Source organism: Doryrhamphus excisus, linkage group LG6, assembly GCF_037039965.1.
Source record: "Doryrhamphus excisus strain RoL-2023G ecotype Guam linkage group LG6, RoL_Dexc_Guam_v1.1, whole genome shotgun sequence".
NCBI lineage: Eukaryota > Metazoa > Chordata > Actinopteri > Syngnathiformes > Syngnathidae > Doryrhamphus > Doryrhamphus excisus.
The window spans coordinates 22,906,501-22,931,370 of NC_136362.1; the positions used below are offsets into that span (position 1 = coordinate 22,906,501).

Sequence of the window (24,870 nt, forward strand, 5' to 3'; positions counted from 1 at the left end):
TGAATGTGTAATTGTCACTGAGAATGACAAAAGGAGAGAGACTGCCTTCTACCACCCAGCAAACCCCGCCCCGTGCAGCCAGGTCAAGCCCCCACCGCCAGAGATCCTCCAGCCAGGTGTGGGCAAAGCCAGGGCCGACTCCCCAAGACCCGCCCCCGAAGCATCTCCCCGAAGAGACCAGCAAGAGGCCATGGAGGAGCAATCCTAACCGGCAACAGGGCGCCAGTAGGCCGGAGGAGAGCCGCACCCCCGAGACCAGTGGGAGACCATACCCCACTAGGGCAAAAGGGCATCGAGGGCCACACACCTGTGGGCACAGGGGCGCCCCCGCCAACCGGAAGGGAGCCCGTCCACGGCCGGAGGCGCCGCCCCCCACCCCCCACACACCCCCAGGAAGCAGAACCCAGCCCGCCCCAGGTAACCCCAGGCCTGACCACCGACATAGGACCGCCCCAGCCAGGACAGAAGAGGCCCGGGCGGTAGAGATGGAACGCCCTGCGCCAGACCCCCGCAGAGCCCCCCCCCCGTATATCTATATAGCCATACATACACACACACACCCACATATATATATATATATATATATATATATATAATTATAATATAACAAATCATTATTTATCTAAGGGGCCATCCATAATTTTCAACATTTTCACAAGAGTAGAAAGAGTACTCTTTTGAGCAACCCCCCCCCCCCCCAAAAAGAGTACAATCCCAAATGAAAAATGTTGATAGGTCCATGACCAACTGACCCAATACAGCCAGGAAATTCGAACATGTCCAACAGTGTTCTCTGGCTGTATTTTGGGACTCTGGTCAATCAGTCACTGCCCATCAACATTGTATTGAACACGAACAAGATAAAAAATTATATCAAATGCCTCTTTTTTGTATTTTTCTTTCAAGAAAATACAAATGTATTACAAATTTGGTCTTTTTGTATTGTTCTTTCTATCAAATGATACATGTAGAAAGGTCCTGATGCAACAACCGTTTTCCACAGGATTTTTTAAACAAGGGAATACTTATTTTATACACACATGATTACTCAAGGAGCAGAAGAGTTGCCCCTGGTTTCCAAAAGCCTGAGGAGATAAAATCTTCTTTGAAATGATGGACACAACCCTTGAACTCAACTCTATGTGAAGTATGCAATAAAGATGCCACAACTGTTTTGAAAAGGCTTAACAATCACACCGATAGTCTAGTCAGTGTATCACAGGAAGTGAAAATCACATTGATTGTTACTGCAATGTCCACAAAGTCAAATTCACCACCACAGTCATTCAGAAAATGGCAATCACAGCCAGGTCCATTCCCAAATATAGAAAATAAACACAGAGCTGGCGAATAGATTCAGGATGGTCAGTTTAGTTTTGATCTTCTCCATTTTCGCAACGGCACTTCGGAACAAATCCGCCCTGCTCGATTCCTTCGATTTGGAACCTTTCCAAGCCGCCTGGCCAGCCGCGACAGCGTCCTTCCGCTTTCTTTCCGAACGCACAAAGCAGTAAACATTGATGTATTGTTCGTATGCATTGCTCGGTGAGATGAATGGCAGTAATTCTCGAAAAAACAAAAATAGGTCATCGAAATCACCGGGGTCGGCCATTGTCTGATTGTTGTGTTGGAATGCGAAGCACGCAGAGCTACGTGGAGTATCGCGTGGACTGGTACGCTCTCGCGCTAGCATACGACGACAGGGGACCAGTCTATTCGCGCTAAAATTTGACTGCGTCCCGCGGTTCGAACATACAGACATCGACATTTTCTGGTTTTCAAAAAAGCGTACGTTGATGTCTTAACCCCTCCCCCCCCTCGTATGGTTTGTACGCTCGTGAAAATGTTGAAAATTATGGATGGCCCCTAAGTATTTAAAACAATAAATACATAAAATCATCTCAGACACATGCACACACCCCATCCACTCAATACGCACACACGCAAGCACACACTGTGGACGGCCCGGGGTGGGGCGTCCGGGGCATCACAGGGCGGGGGACCCAGGGGTCCCAGACCCACAACCGCCCCGAGCCCAGGGAGGTACGGACCGCCAAGGGATAGCACCCCCAGACCCCCCTCGACCACGGCATCGGGGCTACGGCAGTGTGGCAAACAAAGGAGAGGGCAAGGGGAGGAGGCCCGCACATGAGCAAGCGAAGGGGGCGTGCAGGCGAGTCGTAAGGCGCTCCACCGCGCCGGCCGACACCCGCCGGGCAGCTCACCCCCCTGAGGGAGAGCCATAGCTCCAAGTCATAGGGAGGCCAAGCACCAGAGCCGAGGAGTTAAGACCAGGCCCCACTCCGAGGAGCATGCCCCCAATCTCCACACGCCACCCAGGCCCCCGTCCCCATGAGCAGGATCAGCCCCCCCCCCCCCCCCCAACACACAGCCCGGTCCCCGCAGCAGCCACCACAGCGCAGCAACCCCAAGCCACCACCGTAGACTTCACCACCGGCCTAACCAGTTGCAGGACACCCCCCAAAGTCCTACATTTATGTGAGGTGGTGCAGTGCAGAAGGGAAGACCGGGGCCCCACACACGCCCACCCCGCACTACCGACCAACCGAGCGGGGCAAGCCAGCCGCCCGGAGCAAGCCGTGGGCCACAGGACCAACCACGAGCCCCACCCAGCCCATCGTGGCAGCCAGTCCGGCCTGCCAACTCCCCCCCGGAGGGCCCCACCAGAGATTGTGCCAGCTACGCCACCCCCGGACCACCAGGAGCCGCGGACAAACCACACGCCCCGAGGCAACACATCCGTCACCATGGCAGCCCAGGGAGTGACACCACAGAGAACCGGGACCCGCATGGGGAAGAGCCCAACCACGCCCCCAGGGCATGTGAGCCAAGAGTGCCAGGGCGGGACAGAGACACACACACCAGGCAGCAGAGCCCACCAGATAAACGACACCCCAACAGCTGTAAAAAGTGAATGCCCCCCCATTCCCCCCAATACCCTCCGCCACAGCGCCGACCCGTCTCCACCACATCTCCCATCCACCCACGGACCCGCCGAGTAGGACACCCCCGGAGGCGGAACACGGCTCTTTTTAATAGTTGCTTAAAAAGAAAAGTTTTTAGACAATAAAATCGATTGTTTATTTTAAACTGAAACATGGCTGGTACAGACGCGCCAGTTGTTCTCACTGAGGCCTCCCCACCAAATTTTAACTTCACATTCTCTGTGGCAGGAAGGGTGGTGGTACTGCAGCAATAATCAATGATTCACTTAGACCAATAAACATTTTATTTGATCAGTACACATCTTTGAGCACCATGCGTTTGTTTTTAGCAGCCCCTCCATTCTCTGCATCACAATCTACAGACCACCAAAATATGATGCTGCTTTTATCAGTGATTTCTCAGAATTTTTATCAGTAATCCATGCCACTTACAATTTTATCATTATATACAGTGATTTTAATTTACACAAAGACAATCCATCAGATCACATGTCCAAAGAGTTTTTAAACCTCCCCAGCTGCATAGATTTTACTCAACACGTCACACGGCCAACTCACAGCAGGGGACACACCCTGGATCTGGTCATTAGTCATGGCCTCTCAGCTGATGTGTCCTCTGTTGTTGACTTGGCTGAGTCTGACCATTACTGCATGTTTTTTAATATTACCGGGAGTGAGAGACAGTTTTAACAGTAAATTAAAGACAGCCATCGACATTGTTGTGATGCATACCGTGAGCAATTAAAAATATATAATCAAGCTCTGACAGACGCAATACGATACGATTCACCCTCTTCACGATGCGATACGATGTGATACGATACGATGCGATACGATACGATACGATGCGATACGATGCGATACGATGCGTTAATCATTTAGTTCACATCAATGCAATCTGATATGATATGGTGCAATTTCTTGCGATATGATGCAATTCAACATGATGCAAATAAGCAAAGGGAAAAAATTGAATTCAGTATGGTCCCACAAAAAGGATTTGGCTTTATTCCTTCTCGGCAGTTGGCAGTAAATTCAACTGAAGTGCTGTATGTCTTTTTTACTATGCACCACTTCTTGATCATTCTTTTTGCCATCTTAAAACAGTAACAACTTTTCAAAAACAACTTTCCTCACGCTTTCACATCGGCTATGCAATTACAATAGCAGTGGTTCAGTGGTGGAGTAAAACAATTCAACAATAATTACTGCTGTATCAAATACAGTACGCAGCAACAGCAAAATTAAAGTGACACTTTCAACAGTGCAATCAATGTTTGTTTATATTCCTGTCTTTAAAACATACTGCTAATGTGATTGCACTAGCAGCTAAGCTAATACAGTAGTGAGGAGCAGAAAGTGGAAAACAACTTATACCCTTTTAAAATTGTTTCAAAATTCAGGAAGAAGCCAACTGCTCTGCTGTTCTAATGTCACCTGCTGTGCTGAACGTGCTGCTGTGCTCGTTCAGAGGGGGGGCACTTGTTGGGGACGGACAAATAGCTCCTGCACTGAACAAATTTTAGTGTTAAATTACAGTACACTACTGGCAGCTAGAATCGCCAGTGTCAAGAATCCTGTGGAACAGAGTTTGTTGTTTGGCTGTTATGCAAGGACTTGGTCCTGGGCATGACCGAAAAAAGCATCCAGCAATGTCCTGAGCAAGACTGAAAAAGGAAACCAGCCACGTCCTGAGCAGGACTGTAAAAAGCATCCAGTGTGGTCCTGGGCATGACCGTAAAAGGCATCCGGTGATGAAGTCAGGGAAGAGACTTGAGGAGAGTGACGCTACCTCTTAATCATCACAATGCGTCCAGGTACATTCTGGCCCGGAATGTTAGCACCTGTCTAGGGTCCCCGCCAGGGCTAAGTGGCTGTAAAGGGGATGGGAAGGTAACCATTTGCTATTGTATACACCATGCATACCCTTGGAAGATGTTGCCATAAAACCACAGCCAGTAAAGTAAAGGTCTGTAAGGTTAAATTAGTAGACATTGGAGGGATATATGGCCTAAAGGAGGGACACTTTTAAATACAATTGTGCTTATGGCTATGCAATTAATATTTTTAAGTCAACCTCGCCTTATAAAAGGAGGGTATGAAGCTGTACATACAAGTTAGTTGAGCCTTCACCATGTGTGATGTATATCAATACATGTGAAGGGCCGCACTTACATAAACATGCACGCACGCACGCGCACACACACACGCACACACACACACAAAGTGAGAGGAGGAGGCTTGCTCAGAAAGATGTATTTTTTATCACTGCTGGTTGAAAACGACCTCATCTAATAAACATCTTGAATTCCAGGAAGAGTAGTGTTCCAGGAAGAGTTGTCCGAAGATGGTAAGAAATGTTGAAACTGTGACGCTGAAAGGTGAAGAGGTATAAGAACCTCACCCAAAGCAGTTTGGGGCTTTTTCCTCCTTGTTAGTCCCCAGTATATGCGCAGCGCATCTATAGATTGGAACTGTGACTTTGTTCTGCAAGCGAATAGAGCAACTTGTTCTCTCGTCAGAAGAAACACAGACTGTAACCTGATAGCTAAACTAGTCTTAGGTTGTTGACTTCTTTCTATATAATGTACATACGTATGCATGCATTCACAATTATGAACAATATAGCCAATGTTCAAAAAGTTCCATCACTCAAATTTACAAACCTTGTATATTCCCTGGTCGAAGCCATTGAAAGTGCTTTCCATCGTGTAACTTCTCAGCACTCCCATTTCCCTCCAAACAACAACTCTGGCAGTCGATGAACGTGACTTTTCCACCTAAGAAAATTAAAAGTATGAAGTATTTTAGAAATTCACTTATTCTGTGGCATATGCACCACCTTTTTTCCAGCACAAAAAAAGTCTGTGTTCTTGTTAATTATGGGCATGCACTGCAATGCAGGCCCCCACTGACAGCTGCCAATCAGCAGTCAATTGGGGCTCTATATAGCAAAGTAGCCCATCTTAATATTCCTCAAAATGTTTAGTTATTACAATTCTTATTTTGGGCATGCACTGCAATGCAGGCCCTCACTGACAGCTGCCAAGCAGCAGTCAATGGGGGCTCTGCAGTGCAGAGCAGCCCATCTTATTATTCCTCCCAGAGAATGTTTAGCTATTAATATTGTTATATCTTAATCCTCCCACTTTTTTCGCACTTAATGCGGCCAAAACCGCAAGAAGGACCCCCACACATTGTTACACCACCGGAATCGTGATGCTCGGGACTAGGTCGCTATTTATTCTTTGGAAAGATTAGATTAACGATGGCAACACTATTAACAAAAATGTTAAAAAATGGGCCTCTAGATTAGGTACACACAAATCTATTTTTAGAACACCGCATGCCAGATAAAAATGAGAATTTGCAGCCTTGTAGCTCAACCATTCGGTCGTTTCTGAGAAACTTTATTTACTTTCTGTGGCTAATTAGTTTTGCCTTATGTGGAGCCTAGAAGTGACAAAAGCCTAAAAATTCTCCCATTGACTCTCATGTTAAAGACGCCATCTATTTTTTTCTCCTACTCTTCAATTTCCTATGTTTTTGACTTGTCCGCTTGCGGTCCTTTCTGTACCGATTTGCAAAACGAACATATGTATGCAAAGCCCAAACCCTTGGGCCTCACGGTCGTCTAGTGGCGTCAATATTGTTAATTTAGAAATTAATAATAATAATTAATAAATCATTTGGCCGTAAGAAGCTTCTGTTTGACATGAGGGATTCAGAACTTTCAGTGATTTGTGCTCATTCATTGTCAATATGGCCGCCACCTGCTGCAGTAAAATGGAGTTTACACCTTTTCTCCTTCCTCCCAGCCCCTCATTTTTAAAATGTGAGTGTGTAGTAATGTGCAATTACAATGATTCCCTTCCCAGCTGATACCATACATCTCATGTAACTGGTAGATTTTAAAAGTTGTATCTTTCTAATTAAGCACAGTGACTGCAGTCACCTCAAATTAATGCAGTATTAAAATATCAACATTTTCATAGAATCCATGATACAGCTGCAAGCTGTGTTATCATGATGTCAGGAATCGATAGTTTGGTATGGACTTCACTACCTCTTTGCCCTTAAATACTGCATGACAATGCAAGTGTTGCATGCAATTGTAAAACAACACATGACATCATGTGCAGACACCACAGGCGTGCCTGGCCACTTTCTATGCTATCTTTCACTTGCTATGTTGCTAGGTGCTTGCATGCTAATTGCTAGCATGTTAGCATTTAATCTAATTTACTCATGTCTAAAGGCAAATACACACATGGCATGACGTAGGGACACTATGGGACTGCCTTAACACTTTTGGGACTTGGTGCTTTCTTTTTAGATGCTACCATGCTAACTGTTTCAGTTAATTTACTCATGTCTAAAGGAAAATATGCACATGGCATTATGCAGGGAAGTTATAGAAAAGTCTTGGCACTCTCAGTTCTCTTGCCAGTGCCAGCATGGTGACGGTTAGCATGTTAGTGAATTTACTTATATGTAAAGGCAAATACACACATAGCATGATGTAGGGACATTATAGGACTGCCGTAACACTTGGGACTAGGTGCTTTCTTGCCAGATGCTACCATGCTAACTGTTATCATTTTGAGTTTTTATACACATCTTAATGAAAATACACACTTAGCATGATGTATGGACACTATAGAACTGCTTTGGCACTTTCACCACTTAGTGCTATCTTGCTAGGTGTCATCATGCAACTTGTTTGCTTGTTAGAATTTTGGCTATTTTACTCCTGTTTAAAGGCCTAGTATATACATGGCATGATGTAGGAACTGTTAGCATGTTAACATTTTAGCTGTATTCCTCACGTCTAAGGGCTATTACATATGGCATGATGCAAGGATATTGTAGGACTGCCTTGACGCTTTTGCTATCGAGTGTCATCTCGTGAGATGCTAGTGTGCTAACACGTAGCATGTTAGCTTTTTTACTAAATTCCTCATGTAATGTACGCACATCATTGCTTGGCGGCGTGGTACAGCAGACACTGGGCCCGAGTTTCACAGCACAGGTTACATGCCCATCAAAATTTCTGCGGGAATTTTGTAGTTCCCTATTATTATTATATTTATAGTGCTAAGGTAAAAACATTGTTTATTGTTGTGATAAAAGGCTAGTTTATGTATTGATGTTAGAGGGGAGGATGGCATTTATTCTCCACTGAACAGCAAACAACGACCACTTACCACCAGTTACTAACAACAATCATATGACACGTAAAGACTAGTTTGTGGAACAGTGCAACTTGCCACTATGAAACAATAAAGTAACACTGCAAGTTAATATATATCAAATTATGTATATACCATATTTTCTGGACAGTATAAGTCAAGTCACAAGTCAAGAAGTCAAGTCATGAAGAGAAAAGGTGTCCAGTGTTTATGTAACAGTTTTTTCATTTACAAGTTGCTCAGGAGTATAAGTTGCAGGAACAGCCAACGTATGAAAAGAAGTGCGACTTATAGTCCGGAAAATATAGTTTAATAAATATACTGTATATTCATGTTGTAATCTTCTTCAGCCACTTGATAGCATTTTGCTTTGTTTTATTCTTTTTCCACTAAGAAAATATTTAGTTGTAGCTTCAGAGCCCAATATCCAACGTCCAACACTAAACTAACTTCCCCACGGTACAACATGGACATGTCTGCATGGTGGTGTTGCTTGTTCTTGTTCTTGTGGATAGCGGGAGTCAAGTGACAACCTTCTGTGGGGTGCATTACTGCACCTGGCATGTTACAGTGTGGCCCAGAGTTAACATTATACGGCAACTAGATCGACCCAATCTCATGAGGGACGCTTATTTTATCCTGTGTTCAAAGCGGAACAGCAGCTGATCCAGATCCTGAGGGTTGGATTGGGATATCCCCAGTAATGACAAAACTGTGAAACCCTCAGATTGTAATATTTTTGCCCAAAGTTATACAGTCAGAATCTCAGACCGGCCCAAGCCTAACTATGTCTGTGAAAACATTTCTGATGTATTTAATTTATTTATCACCATGACCCAGTCCTAGACCAGTTCAGCTGGGAGCAGAGGAGCAGAGCAACACGGGCAAACTGTATTGGAAAGCTCAGAGCTTTCAACATCTGCAGGAAGCTCCTGTGGATGTCGTCGCCAGCGCTCCTTCTTATGCTGTGGTGTCCTGGGGAGGGAGCACAACAAAAGCAGACCTCTCTAGGCTGGAGTAGTTGATCAAGCGGGCCAGCCCAGTAGTTGGGATGAAGCTAGACCCTCTGGCAACAGTGGCAGAGAAGAGGACTCTGAAACTGCTGGTCAAACTCTGGACAATGCCAGCCACTCTATGCACACTGTCACCAGCAGCCAGGGAAGCCTGTTCAGAGAGAGGCTGCTTCTCCCCAAGTGCAGGACCAACAGACCGAAGAACTCCTTTGTCCCCCGTGCCATCAAACTGTTCAACTCCTCATTGGAGGGGAGGAGGGCGAACAACAACAAAAAAATAGAGGGACTATACAATGTGCAATAAACTGGACTTCTAACTCAAGTGTAATAGAACATTCATGACGCCTATGATGTCTATTTTTTATATTTTAAATTCCATTTTATATTCTATTTGAGATTTTATTCTATATTTTGAAACAGTGTTCCACGTGGAACGATGGAGATGTCAATTTCCCTGAGGGAATCCTAAAGGGATTAATAAAGTCTGTCTGTCATGCTTTCAGGGTGCTTATAACTTGGGATTATACTCTATACTGGAGAGGAGGTGGTTAATGTTAATTGCATTGATCTGACATATGATGAAACCTGGAATGATCAAATCAGTTGTTAGTATTACCATATAGTTGCAGCTGTTGAAAGAAAAGGCTGGAGCAATACGATCTAAGGCCTTTGCAATAGTCTATGGAAACAGAGAGAAAGCGATCATGAAAAAACAAAATGGCACAATCTTCTTTTTACTTCCATTTACTTAACTGCAATAGTGGCATTTTCAACACTCAATTTCAAAAGCAGGAGAGCATTTCATTTTAAAACCATGTCATCATAGCAGGCTTTGCAAGAAAGCAAACATTGCTTACCCGATATCCTGGGTCCTCTTTCAGTCCTGCCGTGTCAACAGCAGAACCCGACTGCCAGAGAGTTTCCTTTACACTGCAGCCATACAAAAACACATTCTTTTTGCGAGAGTGGCCATGATAATCACAGAAGACCTGACAGGGAGGACATGGAGAGAATCTTTATCAACCACAAATGTACACTGTTAGAAACCATTAGCATTTTAGAACTGACGATACATTCATGCAGAGATTCATACATATATACTGTACATACGCTCTCAACAAAAAAAGGCAACACTTTGGTTTTTGTGATCATCTTTCATGAGCTGAACTCAATGTATAAAAACCTTTTCTTTTTCTAAGGTGTATTTTGTTCAGATATTGTTGACAAATCTGTCTAGATCTGTGTAAGTGAGCACTTTATGAAGGTGAGCTGGATAGTCATATCCGTATCTGGAAGGGAAATCCTCACTGGATTTATATACTGTTCTGTACTTGTTATGAATAAATAAAGTATATAAAATAATAAAGTTTATTAAAAAAACCAATTGAGTAATGTAGTCATCATGGAGATTATCCAATAAGACTTGATTTATAACACTGGTTGTTGTCAATAAACATAACATTTGGCGAGACTTGAAGTGTATATTGTATGGGACTCCCACACAATATATCTTTAAGCTAATTTGATGATGATTTAGACCAAGGGGTGGGCAAACTATGGCCCGGGGGCCGCATCTGGCACGCCAAGTGCTTGAATACGGCCCACCCGTTCTTTCCAAAGTATTTAATTATGGGCTTGCACTGCATTGCAGGCCCCCAAAGACAGCTGCAAAGCAGCAGTCATTGTGGACTCTGCACAGCAGAGCAGCCATCTTATTTTTCCTGTTTAGCTATTATTATATCTTAATCTTCCCATTTTTGTGTGCGTAATGCGGCCAAAACCGCGAGAAGGACCCCCACACATGTTACACCGCCGAAAACGTGGCGCTCAGGACTACAGCATCATTTATTTTTTGGGATGTTTTGTGTAACCATGACGACGCCATTCACGGAGAAAAAATATGGGACACTAGATGCACCTAAAATAGGTGCACCTATTTCTATTTTTAGAACAGTACATGCCAGACATGAGAATGTACAGACTTTTGCGGGCACAAGGGAGCCCGTCCACGGCCGGAGGCGCCGCCCCTCCCGCCCCCCACACACCTCCAGGAAGCGGAACCCGGCCCGCCCCACGTAACCCCAGGCCTGACCACTGACATAGGACTGCCCCGGCCAGGACATAAGAGGCCCGGGCCCACTGCCCCATGGAGGACCGGGCGGCAGAGATGGAACGCCCTACACCAGACCCCCGCAGAGCCCACCCCCCGAATATCTATATAGCCACACACACACGCACACACACATATATATATATACATAGAATTATAATAAAACTAATAATTATTTATTTAAGTTTTTAAAACAATAAATACATAAAATCAGCTCAGACACACGCGCACACCCCATCCACTCAATATGCACACACGCAAACACACACCGTGGACGTCCCCGGGTGGGATAGCACCCCCAGACCCCCCTTGACCACGGTGTCGGGGCTACGGCAGTGCGGCAGACAAAGCAGCGGGCGAAGGGAGGAGGCTCGCACATGAGCAAGCGGAGGGGGCATGCAGGCTAGTAGTAAGGAGCCCCACCACGCCGGCCGACACCTGCCGGGCAGCTCACCCCCGTGAGGAAGGGCCATAGCTCAAAGCCATGGGTCAAGACCAGCGCAAGGCCACTGACGGACCACACCATACACTGGGAGGCCCGACCTCCCCCCCGCCCCCAGAACCACCCATGTATCGGAGAACCATCCCCAAAGGCAAGATTGGGGATGGGCAAAGGCAGGGACAGCGATGCAGCAGAGCATAGGACCAGTGGCAGCAGACACCCAAACGCTCGGGAGAGCACCGTCCCCCCAGCAGGCCCCACTCCGAGGTGCATGACCCCAATCCCACACGCCACCCAGGCCCCCGTCCCCATGAGCGAGATCAGGCCCCATCCCAACACACAGCCCAGTCCCTGCAGCAGCCACCACAGCGCAGCAACCCCAAGCCACCACCGTAGACTTCAGGCCACCAGCAGCGTGGACCCCACTGCCCTGAGGTCGCCGAATGCCCCCTCAAGGGCACGTTGGTGCCCGCAACCCAGGACAGACCGAGGGAGGGCCACCAACCGTGTCCCAAGGGCAAGCCCTGGCATCAGCTGGTTCCAGCGGGACCCCTAGGAAGGCTAGGCAGACCAGACCAAAATATCCTGCAGCCCAGGGCACCCCGAGCGAGCCGCCAAGCCCCAGCAGCCAGCGGGCCAATCGCGGGGGTAGGCAGAAGGCTCTCCGGTCCAGCCCGCTACGCCTGTGTGCCATAGCCATATACATACCTAAGGGAGAAGGCTCTGCAAGGGCAGCGTGGTACAACCACCCGTGCCCATACCAAGGGCAGGGTCAAAGCCTACCATGCCCACACCCCACGGTCCCACACAGTAGCCAAGCTAGAGCACCCAGGGCAAACCCGGCCCACCCCCCAGAGATGAGGGAGGCCGCGGAGGAACCAGCGCCACCGGGCACATACATCCCCCCCCCAGCAGCAGTAGGCACCCACCACCCACCGGATGTGGCTCCCCGTCTACCCACCACCCCGAGGGACGGGATGACCACCACCACCCCACCCACGCCCCATCTCCAGATCCGGACAGCCCCCCACCAACCCCCACCAGAACCTCCAGTGGGTCAGCCCAGCAAGAAGGGACAGAGATACACGGCACCCACCCGCCCACCCCCCAGACGCCAGGGCAACCCAGCGACCAAGACCATGCCCCAAGCCAGAGGAACGAGACTGCCAGCGGCAGAGACAGGCACACTCAGCCCTTCGAGAATTAGATTAAGAGATTAATTATTGGAGCCCATATAGATTGAAATTCTGACAGTTGTTCTTTGGATTCAGCAGACATTCTCTCAATTGCTATGTGATCTAATAGAAGACTTTTGTAAAGGGCTATGTTCAGTTTTTTTGGGATTTCCAATTGATGAGAATGGTTTTCCTGGTGATGCTTAATGCTGTGATGAGGAGTTGTGTGTGATTTGTTTCTACGTTGACTATAGAAAGATCACCCAACAAGCATAATACAGGTGAGGAAGGAACAGAGGTCCCAAATGCCAAAGATAGGTCTTCACACACTGCTATTAAATGCCATTAATTCTGCGTTAACTATGGACAAAACAGGATTAATCGTGATCTTATACTTTAACCGATAGACAGCCCATGGAAAAAACCCCAATATGCCAGTAATATATTTAAACATTATTGATATTGGTATTGGAAGATTTCAGATAAGATAAGATAAGCCTTAATTAGTCCCTCAGAGCTTGTTCCATAAATTATTTTACTCTTTTTTTCACCACTGAAAAGATACACCCAAAAGCATGTTGCTCAGAAGACATGTTTGAATGGACTGTATTTCTCTGTTTAGAGAAAAAATATGGCAGATGAATCCAGTAGCATTAGCTTGGTAACGTTAAGGCTGTTGACAGTGTAACGTTTACATTCGCTTTGGACGGTTGCCAACTGGAAAAAAAGCATTAGCCATTAGAAGGTGAGGAATGTGCTTAAGTGTGTCTTGTGTTATCTTTGCAGAGATCAAAAAGCCAGGAAGGTCTTAGGCATTTACGGTTATTTACTCAGGAGGCAATAAGGATAATGAGGTGAAGGGGTAAGTATCTGGTCCGGGAACAGGATCCTGGTCCTTCTCACATACAGACCCCCAACTCCACCCCATCGAAGCCAATCTACAAAAAGCTCTGGGATGCAAGAATTGGGGCTGACTTTCCTTCTTCTCGTCTGGAGGCTGCAGGCGGACATTGGAAGAGAAACTCAGCCCAGGATTCTGTGTTTGTGATTTTATTCTGTCTATGTTAACAAATACGCTCAGGGAGATGAAATGTACTAAAACAAGTGGACCTGCATGCCTAAATTAGTTTGCAGAGAATTTAATCTCCAACAGAACTGTAGAATATATGCACTTCTGGGTGGTATTTGGTACTTTTAACTTAGTGTGGGGTTAAGTGTGGTGGGGTTCATGTTCACAATTATATTGTAATGGCAGCTGAATAACTACACGTCAGGATGGCTGTATTCAGTTGGCCATTTATTTGTAATAGCAGCACTTACTGACTTGCTCGCTGACTCACGTCATGGCATGAACACTCCCCAACACTTCCCAAATCTCTTATTCTACCCTTGTTCTAACCAGCATGCTGAACCTGCCCTCTACAGCTGCCATGACTGCCCCCTATAGCTTACACATGAAACAGCAGCTTGGAACAACTCAATATACCCAACGTTACAATATTCTATTAGGTTTTGGTTCAGCCATTGATGAGGTTATAGCTGTTATTGTTATTTTTTCCTTACAGGTTCATTGGTGGATTTATGAAAAAAAAACATTGGTCAATTTATTTATTCATAATTCATTCATTCATTCATTTTCTACCGCTTTTCCTCACGAGGGTGGCGGGGGTTGCTGGAGCCTATCCCAGCTGTCTTCAGGCGAGAGGCGGGGTACACCCTGGACTGGTCGCCAGCCAATCACAGGGCACATATAGACAAACAACCATTCACACTCACATTCATACCTATGGACAATTTGGAGTGGCCAATTAACCTAGCATGTTTTTGGAATGTGGGAGGAAACCGGAGTACCCGGAGAAAACCCACGCATGCACAGGGAGAACATGCAAACTCTACACAGAGATGGCCGCGGGTGGAATTGAACCCTGGTCTCCTAGCTGTGAGGTCTGCGCGCTAACCACTAGACCGCCGTGCCACCTTTATTCATAAATCATACTCATTATTGTATTATTGAAATCATTCCATAAAGTCCACTGACATTACCAAAGGGGAGTGGTCAGAAAGAACTATGCTTTGATATTCACACAACTGATCTGGGGGACGATCCTGTCATTTGCAAAAAAGTGGTCGATCCAAGTGTCGGTAGACGTGGGAGGAAAAAGGAATATCATTGGGATGAGGAAGGCACGATCAAGTATTGAATCAAACCAGCAGTAAGTCATCCCCCAGGATTAGGAACTTAAGTTCAGCTCGGGGACCCTAGAAATATCCATTCAAAAAAGGAAACATCATCCACATTCGGAGCATAGATGTTAGCAAAGATGAACTTTGTATGAAAGAATTTCCCCATCACAATTACAAACCTACCATTGCTGTCAGATATGGTTTGGTTTGGTTAGAATTATAAGTTTTTAGATAAAAGAATGGCCACTCCCCTTGCCCTCCTTTGGAAGGTAGAACAAAACCAATCAGAGGTGTTTAGAGTGCTCGGAAGATTGCAAATGTGTTCCCTGTAGGAAAACAAAATCTGCCTTTAACTGTTGAAGATGCATGAATACCTTTGTTAGAAAGCCCATCATTTACATTACATTGTGTCTTTGATAATGCTCAGCTATGAGTGTCGTTTGTTCTACTGTGTTCAGCAGTCAGTAAACGCACCACAGTGCGACCGTTTTGTCAGTTGACGGATTCATACATCTCTGAGCCTTCTTGAGCCTCATACACCATTTCACAAGGTTGATGCTGTGCGTGAATGCATATAGGTGAGGTTTTTGGCTCTATTGTGGGAGCTGTGGAGTTGTTGTGGAGTTGTTTGGGCACCCTTTTCACGAAGTTAGGCTCCCTCGTTCATCGGTGCTAATATCAGTAAGCTAACTATGACTAACTGTTGTTCTAGTGAGCGTAATGTTTGCTTGGAGAAACCAAATCAACAAAGAAATTGTTGATATCTGTGTGTAGCGTGCCTTTGGCTCATCATTATGTTTGTGTAATATGAGTTATGTCTTATTAGTCCTAATAAAGTAATTATTACATACTTGTTAATGTTAATAATGCTGCTCTGCAGCTACTTGATCTAAAGTGGGAACAGTGCATTATTAGGATTAATAAAGTCATTATTACATGCTTATTAATGTTAACAATGCTGCCCTGCAGCAACTGGAACTAAAGTGGGAACAGTGCCTTATTAGGATTAATAAAGTCATTATTACACACTTATTAACCATTAACAATGCTGCCCTGCAGCTACTAGATCTGAAGTGAGAACAGTGCTTTATTAGAATCAATAAAGAAAAGATTTTTCTATGTGGACCCTTTTTCATCCTATAACAAGTATAATATAACTAGCTAACAAGCTCAGGGTGATACAGGGTAGATACATTGTCTACATTGCAACACAGTATTTGCTGTAACTGTGTGAACTCACGACATCATTAAGTATGAAAAACAGTCAAAACTCCAGGTTTTGGGCAAAAAAACAGAGATCAGGGCCACAAGATAATAAAAAAATAAAAATAAAAACAATATTGTACACCTCTGACTAAAACGAACTACCAGCCATTCAAAACCAAAGCTACCAGTCCCGTTTGCCAAGAGGCAGCAGTTCCCTTGATCTCTTCAGGGCCTGGACCTTGTCCTCAACTTCTGTACTCTTGTGAATGGCATCCAGACACTAAGCAGCAAAATGGCCAAGTTTGGACTGTGCAGTATGTAGCTCCCTCAATTCGGCATACCTCCCTGGGGCAGCGATGGCAAGCCAAGGTGCATTTAAGGAAATAGTATTCCGGACTACTGCGACCTTTCTGCATGTAGCCATGATTGACTTCTTCTTCTTGTAGATCTGTTGTATCTGGACCACGGGCTAAGATAAAAAGAGGTGACGTTGGCATTAACCTCAGTGATATATATACATATATACGATGTATATACAATTTTATCACTTTAAAACTTTACACACATCAATTTGGAGACACAGAGGTCTCAGACATTTTTGACCTAATGACCTAAGACCTAAACCAACCTAATGCTCTTGTCTTCCTTTTCCGGCCAGTTGCAGCTCTTGCTTTTGCTGGAACCTGAGTTTGGTAGTGGGAGCCATTTGGATGCCACCTGGGGTTGGAAAAGCAATAACACTGAAAAATATTATCAATCTACGTGATGGCTTGACAGGCTTCAACAGGTTGATGGTCATCTCAATTGTTAATGCTATCATTATAGCATTAAAGTAGTCAACTGGTAAAATGTAATGTGTCCTTTTCCATCAAACATGACCTACAATTTCATTAAAGGAAATACATGATGGCGAACAAACTTACTAATATTGCGCTTATAATATATTTTCTAGCCTTAGTAACACGCTTATCCTTTCATTAGGCTAAAACATGAGTGTCAAACAACACCGACACATACACGACATGCACGCTCAGCTCTCCCAGCAGCGGCTTGAGCCCAGCCACAATGCATTATGGGATTTGAAGTTTGTTTGCGTTGTCGCTACTCAATGCCAGACTTTTACAATAAAGATGTTAAAACTATGTCGCGGGCCACATTCAGCGCGTGGGGAGTGAGTTTGACATATGTGGTCTAGATGAATCATGTAATGAATTCTTTGACCACTTTCACATGACTTTGTCTTAGAGGCTCACAGGTGATCGATAATTGTGCCAGAACGTCAACTTGAAATTTCTTCCTTAATTCCAGACACGCTAAGGACCATGCAACATGCAGCTACTTTATATTCTTAATGATGTGAAATGGCATAAAGGAAGTTGTATATTTTAACGTGATTCCCCAAATTAAAAGGTAGCAAAGGTAGCTAGCTAGGTCAGGCTGATTATCGTTTGCAATATTATTTCTTTACTTACCGAAAGAGCCATCCTGCATCTGACATTCCCTCCACTTGTAACCTGGACCCGACTGGCACAATGACTTTGTTGTCCAGACAGTGTTGGCGTTGTCCGCATCTTCCATGTCCATTCTCGTTAGTCTCGAAGCAATAAGACTCACATGCACAGCGAAGGGATGTTTTAGACAAATTCCTCTTCGCCTTCAAAATAAAAGCCGTTAATCAAAATCGAATATATAGCGCATTATAAACCATACTTTCAAAAACAGGAAGTTTGAGAGGATGGAGGGGAAAAGGGTCTTTTGAATCGATCTCCCACCCGAATTCAAATCGCGAAACAAATTTACAACACTTATTTTTGAAGGGAGATCAGTGATTAAATACAGAAAAAAACTTCTAGTGAGAAAAGCAGTGTGCAGCAAATGTCACCAAAAGATGAAAGTGAGCAGCATCCCTGGCCCAAGGCATAAGCGAACTAAGCACCTGCTTTGGGCCCATGAATGTTAGTAAGCGCATAATAACAACTTTATTAAACCTGTTCCCACTTTAGATCCAGAAGCTACAAAGCAGCATTGCATATAATAATAAGTGCATAATACAAGGATTTATAAAGTGTTAAAAAGGCTATTGGCCACACATTATTAATGTCAATAACAATGTCATTCTGTCATCTAGATTAGTAATTAATCCCATAATAAACATTTATTAAGGGCTTATTAAAATATAGTTACTGCTTATATAGCCCTATAAATGCTAAAAAGCATTTAATAGTAAGTCATATTCATAAAGTAAGAGTCTTATTAATTTTAATTAGATTAGTAATTAATCCTGTAATAAACCTCATTAAAGGCTTATTCAAATATAATTACTGCTTATATAGCCATATAAATGCTAATAAGCATTTAATAATAAATCTTATTAATATAATAAGACTCTTATTAATTTTAATTACTACTTATTAAGGCTTATGACAAGCACCTTAATATTATAAGCGTTACCGTGAATGGATGTGAAATTGATGTGACATGATTTACTAAGCTTAAAAATATGGCCAGCCTACATGCCCACCTTGTCTAAAACTGAAATAAAGTACAGCTTGGAGAAAGTGTGACACAAGGTGTCAAGTAACTGCTTGTTTAGACAAATTCACAATTGCTTTAACAGGGGTTGCCAACCTGTTGATTGCGGTCAGCTAGTCTTAACCAGTTGATAGCTGTTGTGAATGGCACCTTGCAGAGTAGCAGGGTCCATTTGAGGACCAATGGCACATTAAAGCCATCTGGGCGTCTGCTGTTGACATGTGGGTACGGTATATGTTTATGTTCGTCTTTGTTTATCATAAAAGATATCAGACATTATATCAATGTCAAATCAGTCAGCTGGATGAAAACCTGAACTGTGTATTAATAAAGTCCATCTAACATTTGGTGTGGATAAGGTACTCCAATGAATTTACATAAATCACATTTATACATACTAAATCTTGCCAATCTTCACACACTAAGAAAACGTTAATCTTACTAGGGGAGTTCGTCCAATACTGTTGAGGTAGTAAAGCAAGCCTTTGGTATGGTAGATAGTTGGGCAGAGAACAGGGTCTGGTTTACACCACTGACGATTCAGGTCTTCTTTGTTCAGATCACAACGATTCCTGCAATGAAACAAATATCGCCAAATTAATTTGTCAACTTCTCAGTCTGCCCACCTGTCAATTGTTCTAGCCTTTTTGAAAAGACTGGATGCACTTTTCCCCTGTACTATTTAGTTGTGGACACCTTGGACGTCTGGTTTTAATTTATTTCACCCAAGGCCCATCTTCAGGTACGCCCAGTCTGATGTAATTTGTCACACTACCCCAAACGCTCCTGGGGACTTCCGGACTACTGCCGAACCCCACTTTCTAATTTTGTCGGTATAGGAGTTGATAATAACTGAATAAACTCTTTGGAAAGTGACTTGAAAAGTGGTTAGGAGCTACTGTTAGCTCACCCCTGACTTACCATATATGGACTCAAAGATTGGTCACCTGGGTCCGCGTTTATTGAGTGCAGACAATCTTGACACAACATCGGTAATGTAAATATGGTCATTAAATGTTTTTTGCGGGACTATCCATGTTTAAAAAAACACCAATTGTGGTGGAAAAGGCTAATAGCAACTCCAGACATCAGTGCATGAGCTTGTGATTTGCATGCATGCAGGTAAGATGCGCCCTGTATGCACACTCTATAATGCTACACAGGTAACTCACACAAAATAAACACAGTTAGGACACTGATAAATTAATTTGTTACTTAAAGCTTGCGCTTCTAACTCTTCAACATGACCATTGGAAAGGCATCAACAGTTTGGCAGAAAAAAGCACTTTGAAACCGACTGTTGAGAGCCACCCCAAACTTCTTCCAAGGCACACTTCCAAATGCGCAAACCTCACTATCTGAAACTTTGGCATAGCTTAACAAGATAATACAACATTCTAACAACATTTATGGGTAAAAAAAAGTAGTGTAAAAAGCAAAGAAAGTCCCATTTACATAAAATTAGGGCTGAATAAAAATCGTAATGAAATGAATCATGGTTTCTAATTAATTAATCTTGGTTAAATCCCCATTTGCCACGATAAGTGAAATGTGCCAATTTCTGCTGGATTTTATCAACAGAAAGATAATACAATGATATACACTTTTTGTATTAACAAAAAATTTAAAACAAGATCAAGTATACCACACACGTCAGTATTCTCATTAATAGTAGCATTTGAAGCACACTAACTGCATCATTGAGTCATGAGGGGTTGTATTCAAAGACACTATATAACTTTACTATTTGAGAAGCACTGATTTAGAACAAACATACACAAAAAAAGAAGTTGTTGTGATTTGTGATAATGAGGAAATATCTTTCCCAGGACAATCGGACTACAGGTGTGTTTGTGAGTTGGACATAGATATTTGGTGTTGGAATTGCACTGCTGTTGATGTGTTCAGGTCAGAATAAAGTTATTAAAAGAGCAGCAGACTGTTGGGACCCTATTGTGGCTCTGTCTGCAGAGAGATGTGGCTTGACATTATGTGCATGCATTAATGATGCAAAAAAACTCAAATTAACATACTTAATTAGATCAATTAGATACCACTGTTAACGTTTCTGTTTCTTTATCTATTGCTATTATCAACCAGGTTATTCCCAGCCAGACAAGGTCATGATCCCTGAAGATTTTAGTATTTACTTTCATCATATTTCTTTGTTGAATAGTTTTACGAGGCAAGATTATTTTATTCCGACCGTTCTGTCAAGAGTGCATTCCTTTCCTTTGGAAAAGGACATAGATTCAGACACAATTGTTTTTTTCACACACGAGTGGTTATGATACAGAAAAGCAATACAATAACAATTTAGTTAACATACATTTAACATTTAGTTTATACATTTAGCAGTCAGGATAAGGGAAGTCAAACAATAAATAACGTCTGTGCCATGCCTGAAGAAATCTAACAGGAAGTCGGCCATTTTGGTCATTGTTGAGGACGGATATGGTCGGCATGAACTCTGTCTTTGCTGCTGGAGTTTTTAAGTTTTTTAAAGTTTTTTTTGGTTACATTCCCAAATTTACATTTGGGAAGTTACATTACAACTGGTCTTACGATTTTGATCCGGTCTGTATGTATCCATGTTAGGGTAATTGCAATAAAGTAATAAAATGTACATCTATTTTGTTGTATTTTTTCCACCAATACAATCATCGTTGTTCTGTTTTCTTCATCAAGCCACATAAACCCACTTTTCAGCTCACAAGTCACAGCATGTCAGACTGATTTATCTACTATTTACTGTATTTGTCAAGTTAAGGTCAAGTTAACACAGTCTTAGTGCAACAGTCTTTCTACTCACATTCCATTAATGACTCCATCTGGGTTTAATATGGGGATGATCTTGAAGATAAAGGACTCTCTCAGTGCTGTGGCTACTGGATCACTACTGCATAAAAACTCTAGGGTGCCCTTCATTACCCAGCTAGCATTGGACTCGCCAGGATGGACACGACTTGTCAGCACAATACAGGGCCGATTACCTGGAGAGAGAAAAATCATTGTCATAGTTTTTGTTGAAATAATATATATATATATATATATATATATATATATATATATATATATATATATATACATATATACCATGGTGAGATGTGACTTTAAAACAAATAACACAACGCTTGAGAGAGAGTATTAAGGCATTTAACGCCACGTAAGTTGAATCTCTGTGAAATAAAAAAAGATTGATGCAGCTGTTAATTCACAAATCCACCATTATCTAAATATTGTTACAGTGTTTTAACGCTGTGTTAAGTTACATTTATGTGTTTTTTTTTTGTCCCGTCCAGCCATTGGGGCAGATAGTATTGTTGATCTAAATGCCCTTACATGCTAAACAGATTTGCTCTGTGTCAGGAAAAGTGTTTGCCGTTATTTGATGTTTTTGTTATGCGCACTTGGAGCGACCGGACCGGAGCAAGAAGAAGAACAGAAAAGAAGAAGAGAAAGGTGGGGTGGGGTGGGGGAGCAGTAAAGAGAGAGACAAAAACAGCAGCAACAAGAATTCCCAGAACAACAACAGTGACAAACAGAACAGTTAAATGTCAATGATGGCTAAGGGTCACAATGGAGATGATATCAGTGAAATGAAACAGTCCAACTTAATAATAATAGCAATAGTAACAATGAAGACATGAACCATGATAGTAAACACAATTACAGCCATACAGTTACAGTAATTAAAATCTCACTGCTTGACATCATTATTACTGTAATAATAGCATACCAATAGCATATAGACATCAGGGATAAGATGGTAGATGTGTAGAGAAGCACCTATGTGCTGTGAGTGTCCATATGGAGGTGTGTACTTCTGTGTATATATTCATATATGTGTGCGTAAGCGTGCTTGTGTGTGTGAATGTGTAATTGTCACTGAGAATGACAAAAGGAGAGAGACTGCCTTCTACCACCCAGCAAACCCCGCCCCGCGCAGCCAGGTCAAGCCCCCACCGCCAGAGATCCTCAGGCCCCGTGGGTGTGGGCAAAGCCAGGGCCGTCTCCCCAAGACCCGCCCCCGAAGCAACTCCACGAGGAGACCAGCAAGAGGCCATGGAGGAGCAATCCCAACCGGCAACAGGGCGCCAGCAGGCCGGAGGAGAGCTGCACCCCCGAGACCAGCGGGAGACCATACCCCACTAAGGCAGAAGGGCATCGAAGGCCACACACCTGTGGGCACAGGGGCGCCCCCGCCAACCAGAAGGGCGCCCGTCCATGGCCGGAGGCGCCGCCCCGTCTGGGGCATCACAGGGCGGGGGACCCAGGGGTCCCAGACCCACAACCAGGCCCCGAGCCCAGGGAGGTACGGACCGCCAAGGGATAGCACCCCCAGACTCCCCTCGACCACAGCAACAGAAGACAAAGGAGCGGGCGAGGGGAGGAGGCCCGCACATGAGCAAGTGGAGGGGGCGAGCAGGCGAGTGGTGAGGCCCTCCACCGCGCCGGCCGACACCCGCTGGGCAGCTCACCCCCGTGAGGGAGAGCCATAGCTCCAAGTCATGGGGAGGCCAAGCACCAGAGCCGAGGAGTTAAGACCAGCGCAAGGCCACCGACGGACCCCACTATCCACCGGGAGGGCCGTCCTCCCCCCCACCCCCAGAATCAGCAGCGCTCCACCCACATACCGGAGAACCATCCCCGACGAGCCCTAAGACAAGACTGGGGATGGGCAAAGACAGGGACAGCGATGCAGCAGAGCATAGGACCAGTGGCAGCAGACACCCTAACGCCCGGAAGAGCACCATCCCCCCAGCAGGCCCCACTCCGAGGAGCATGCCCCCCATCCCCACACGCCACCCAGGCCCCCGTCCCCATGAGCAGGATCAGGCCCCCTCCCAACACACAGCCCGGTCCCCGCAGCAGCCACCACAGTGCAGCAACCCCAAGCCACCACCGTAGACTTTAGGCCACCAGCAGCACGGACCCCATCGCCTGGAGGCCGACGAACTCACCCCCGGAGGGCCCCACCAGAGATTGTGCCAGCTACGCCACCCCCAGACCACCAGGAGCCGCGGACAAACCACACGCCCCGAGGCAGCTCCTACAACCACCAGAACAGCAGGGACCGTGCCCCGGCAACACATCCGTCACCATGGCAGCCCAGGGAGTGACACCACAGAGACCGCAGGAGAACCGGGACCCGCATGGGGAAGAGCCCAACCACGCCCCCAGGGCATGTGAGCCAAGAGTGCCAGGGCGGGACAGAGACACACACACCAGGCAGCAGAGCCCACCAGATAAACGACACCTCAACAGCCGTAAAAAGTGAATGCCCCCCTAGTCTCACCCTCCGCCACAGCGCCGACCCGTCTCCACCACATCTCCCATCCACCCACGGACCCGCCGAGTAGGACACCCCGGAGGCGGGGAGACCGCCACCAGACCGGAGACAGAAGGGGCCAGCCAGAGACCGGCAAATAGCAGGGGCCGCCCGTGAGTCACCGGCCAGCCCCGCCCCCCAACCCTTGGTCTAGGCCCCCCCACGACCCAGAGCCCACCACCCCGCCAAGCAAGCCCCCCGCCAATCCCGGCCCGCGCCGCGCAGAGCACCACCCCAACTGCTACCCGTCCCGGTACCCACGCACTCACACCCAGCTCCCACACCCGCCCGCCCCACATCCACCACAACCCAGCCACCCCCCTACCGAAGGGAGAGAAGCAGGTAATGCCCCACCCCAGCACCGCACCTCCCCACCCAGAGCCCAAGCTGCACAAACGAGACCCCCCCTCCCGTATGAGCTTACCAGGTGCCCCACCCGGGAAACAGCCACAGCCAGAGTGGGACGATAGCACACGGTCCCCATAACTCACACATGCTTACCATACACAAAAATAAAAATTGAGAATAAAAATAATAAATAAAAATAAAGTAAAGTAATTGATAATAATAACAATAGTAATAATAATAATAATAATAGTAATAATGATAATAATAATAGTAATAATAATAGTGATAATAATAATAATAATAGTAATAATAATATGTATTGATAATAGTTATGTATGTCTAATAATGATACTACTATTGATACTTAATA

General features: G+C 45.0%; 1 protein-coding gene across 1 annotated transcript in view; it reads right to left on the bottom strand.

The window, feature by feature from the left end:
* agbl1 (AGBL carboxypeptidase 1) overlaps positions 1–24,870 on the bottom strand; it is a 134,598-nt gene that overhangs the window by 37,505 nt on the left and 72,223 nt on the right. The window contains exons 20-24 of the mRNA XM_058087448.2: positions 21,633–21,813; positions 19,263–19,392; positions 10,029–10,160; positions 9,788–9,850; positions 5,633–5,746 (exon numbers count right to left, since the gene is read on the bottom strand). Coding sequence (XP_057943431.2) covers positions 5,633–5,746; positions 9,788–9,850; positions 10,029–10,160; positions 19,263–19,392; positions 21,633–21,813 — 620 coding nt within the window. The remainder of the gene's footprint in view (positions 1–5,632; positions 5,747–9,787; positions 9,851–10,028; positions 10,161–19,262; positions 19,393–21,632; positions 21,814–24,870) is intronic.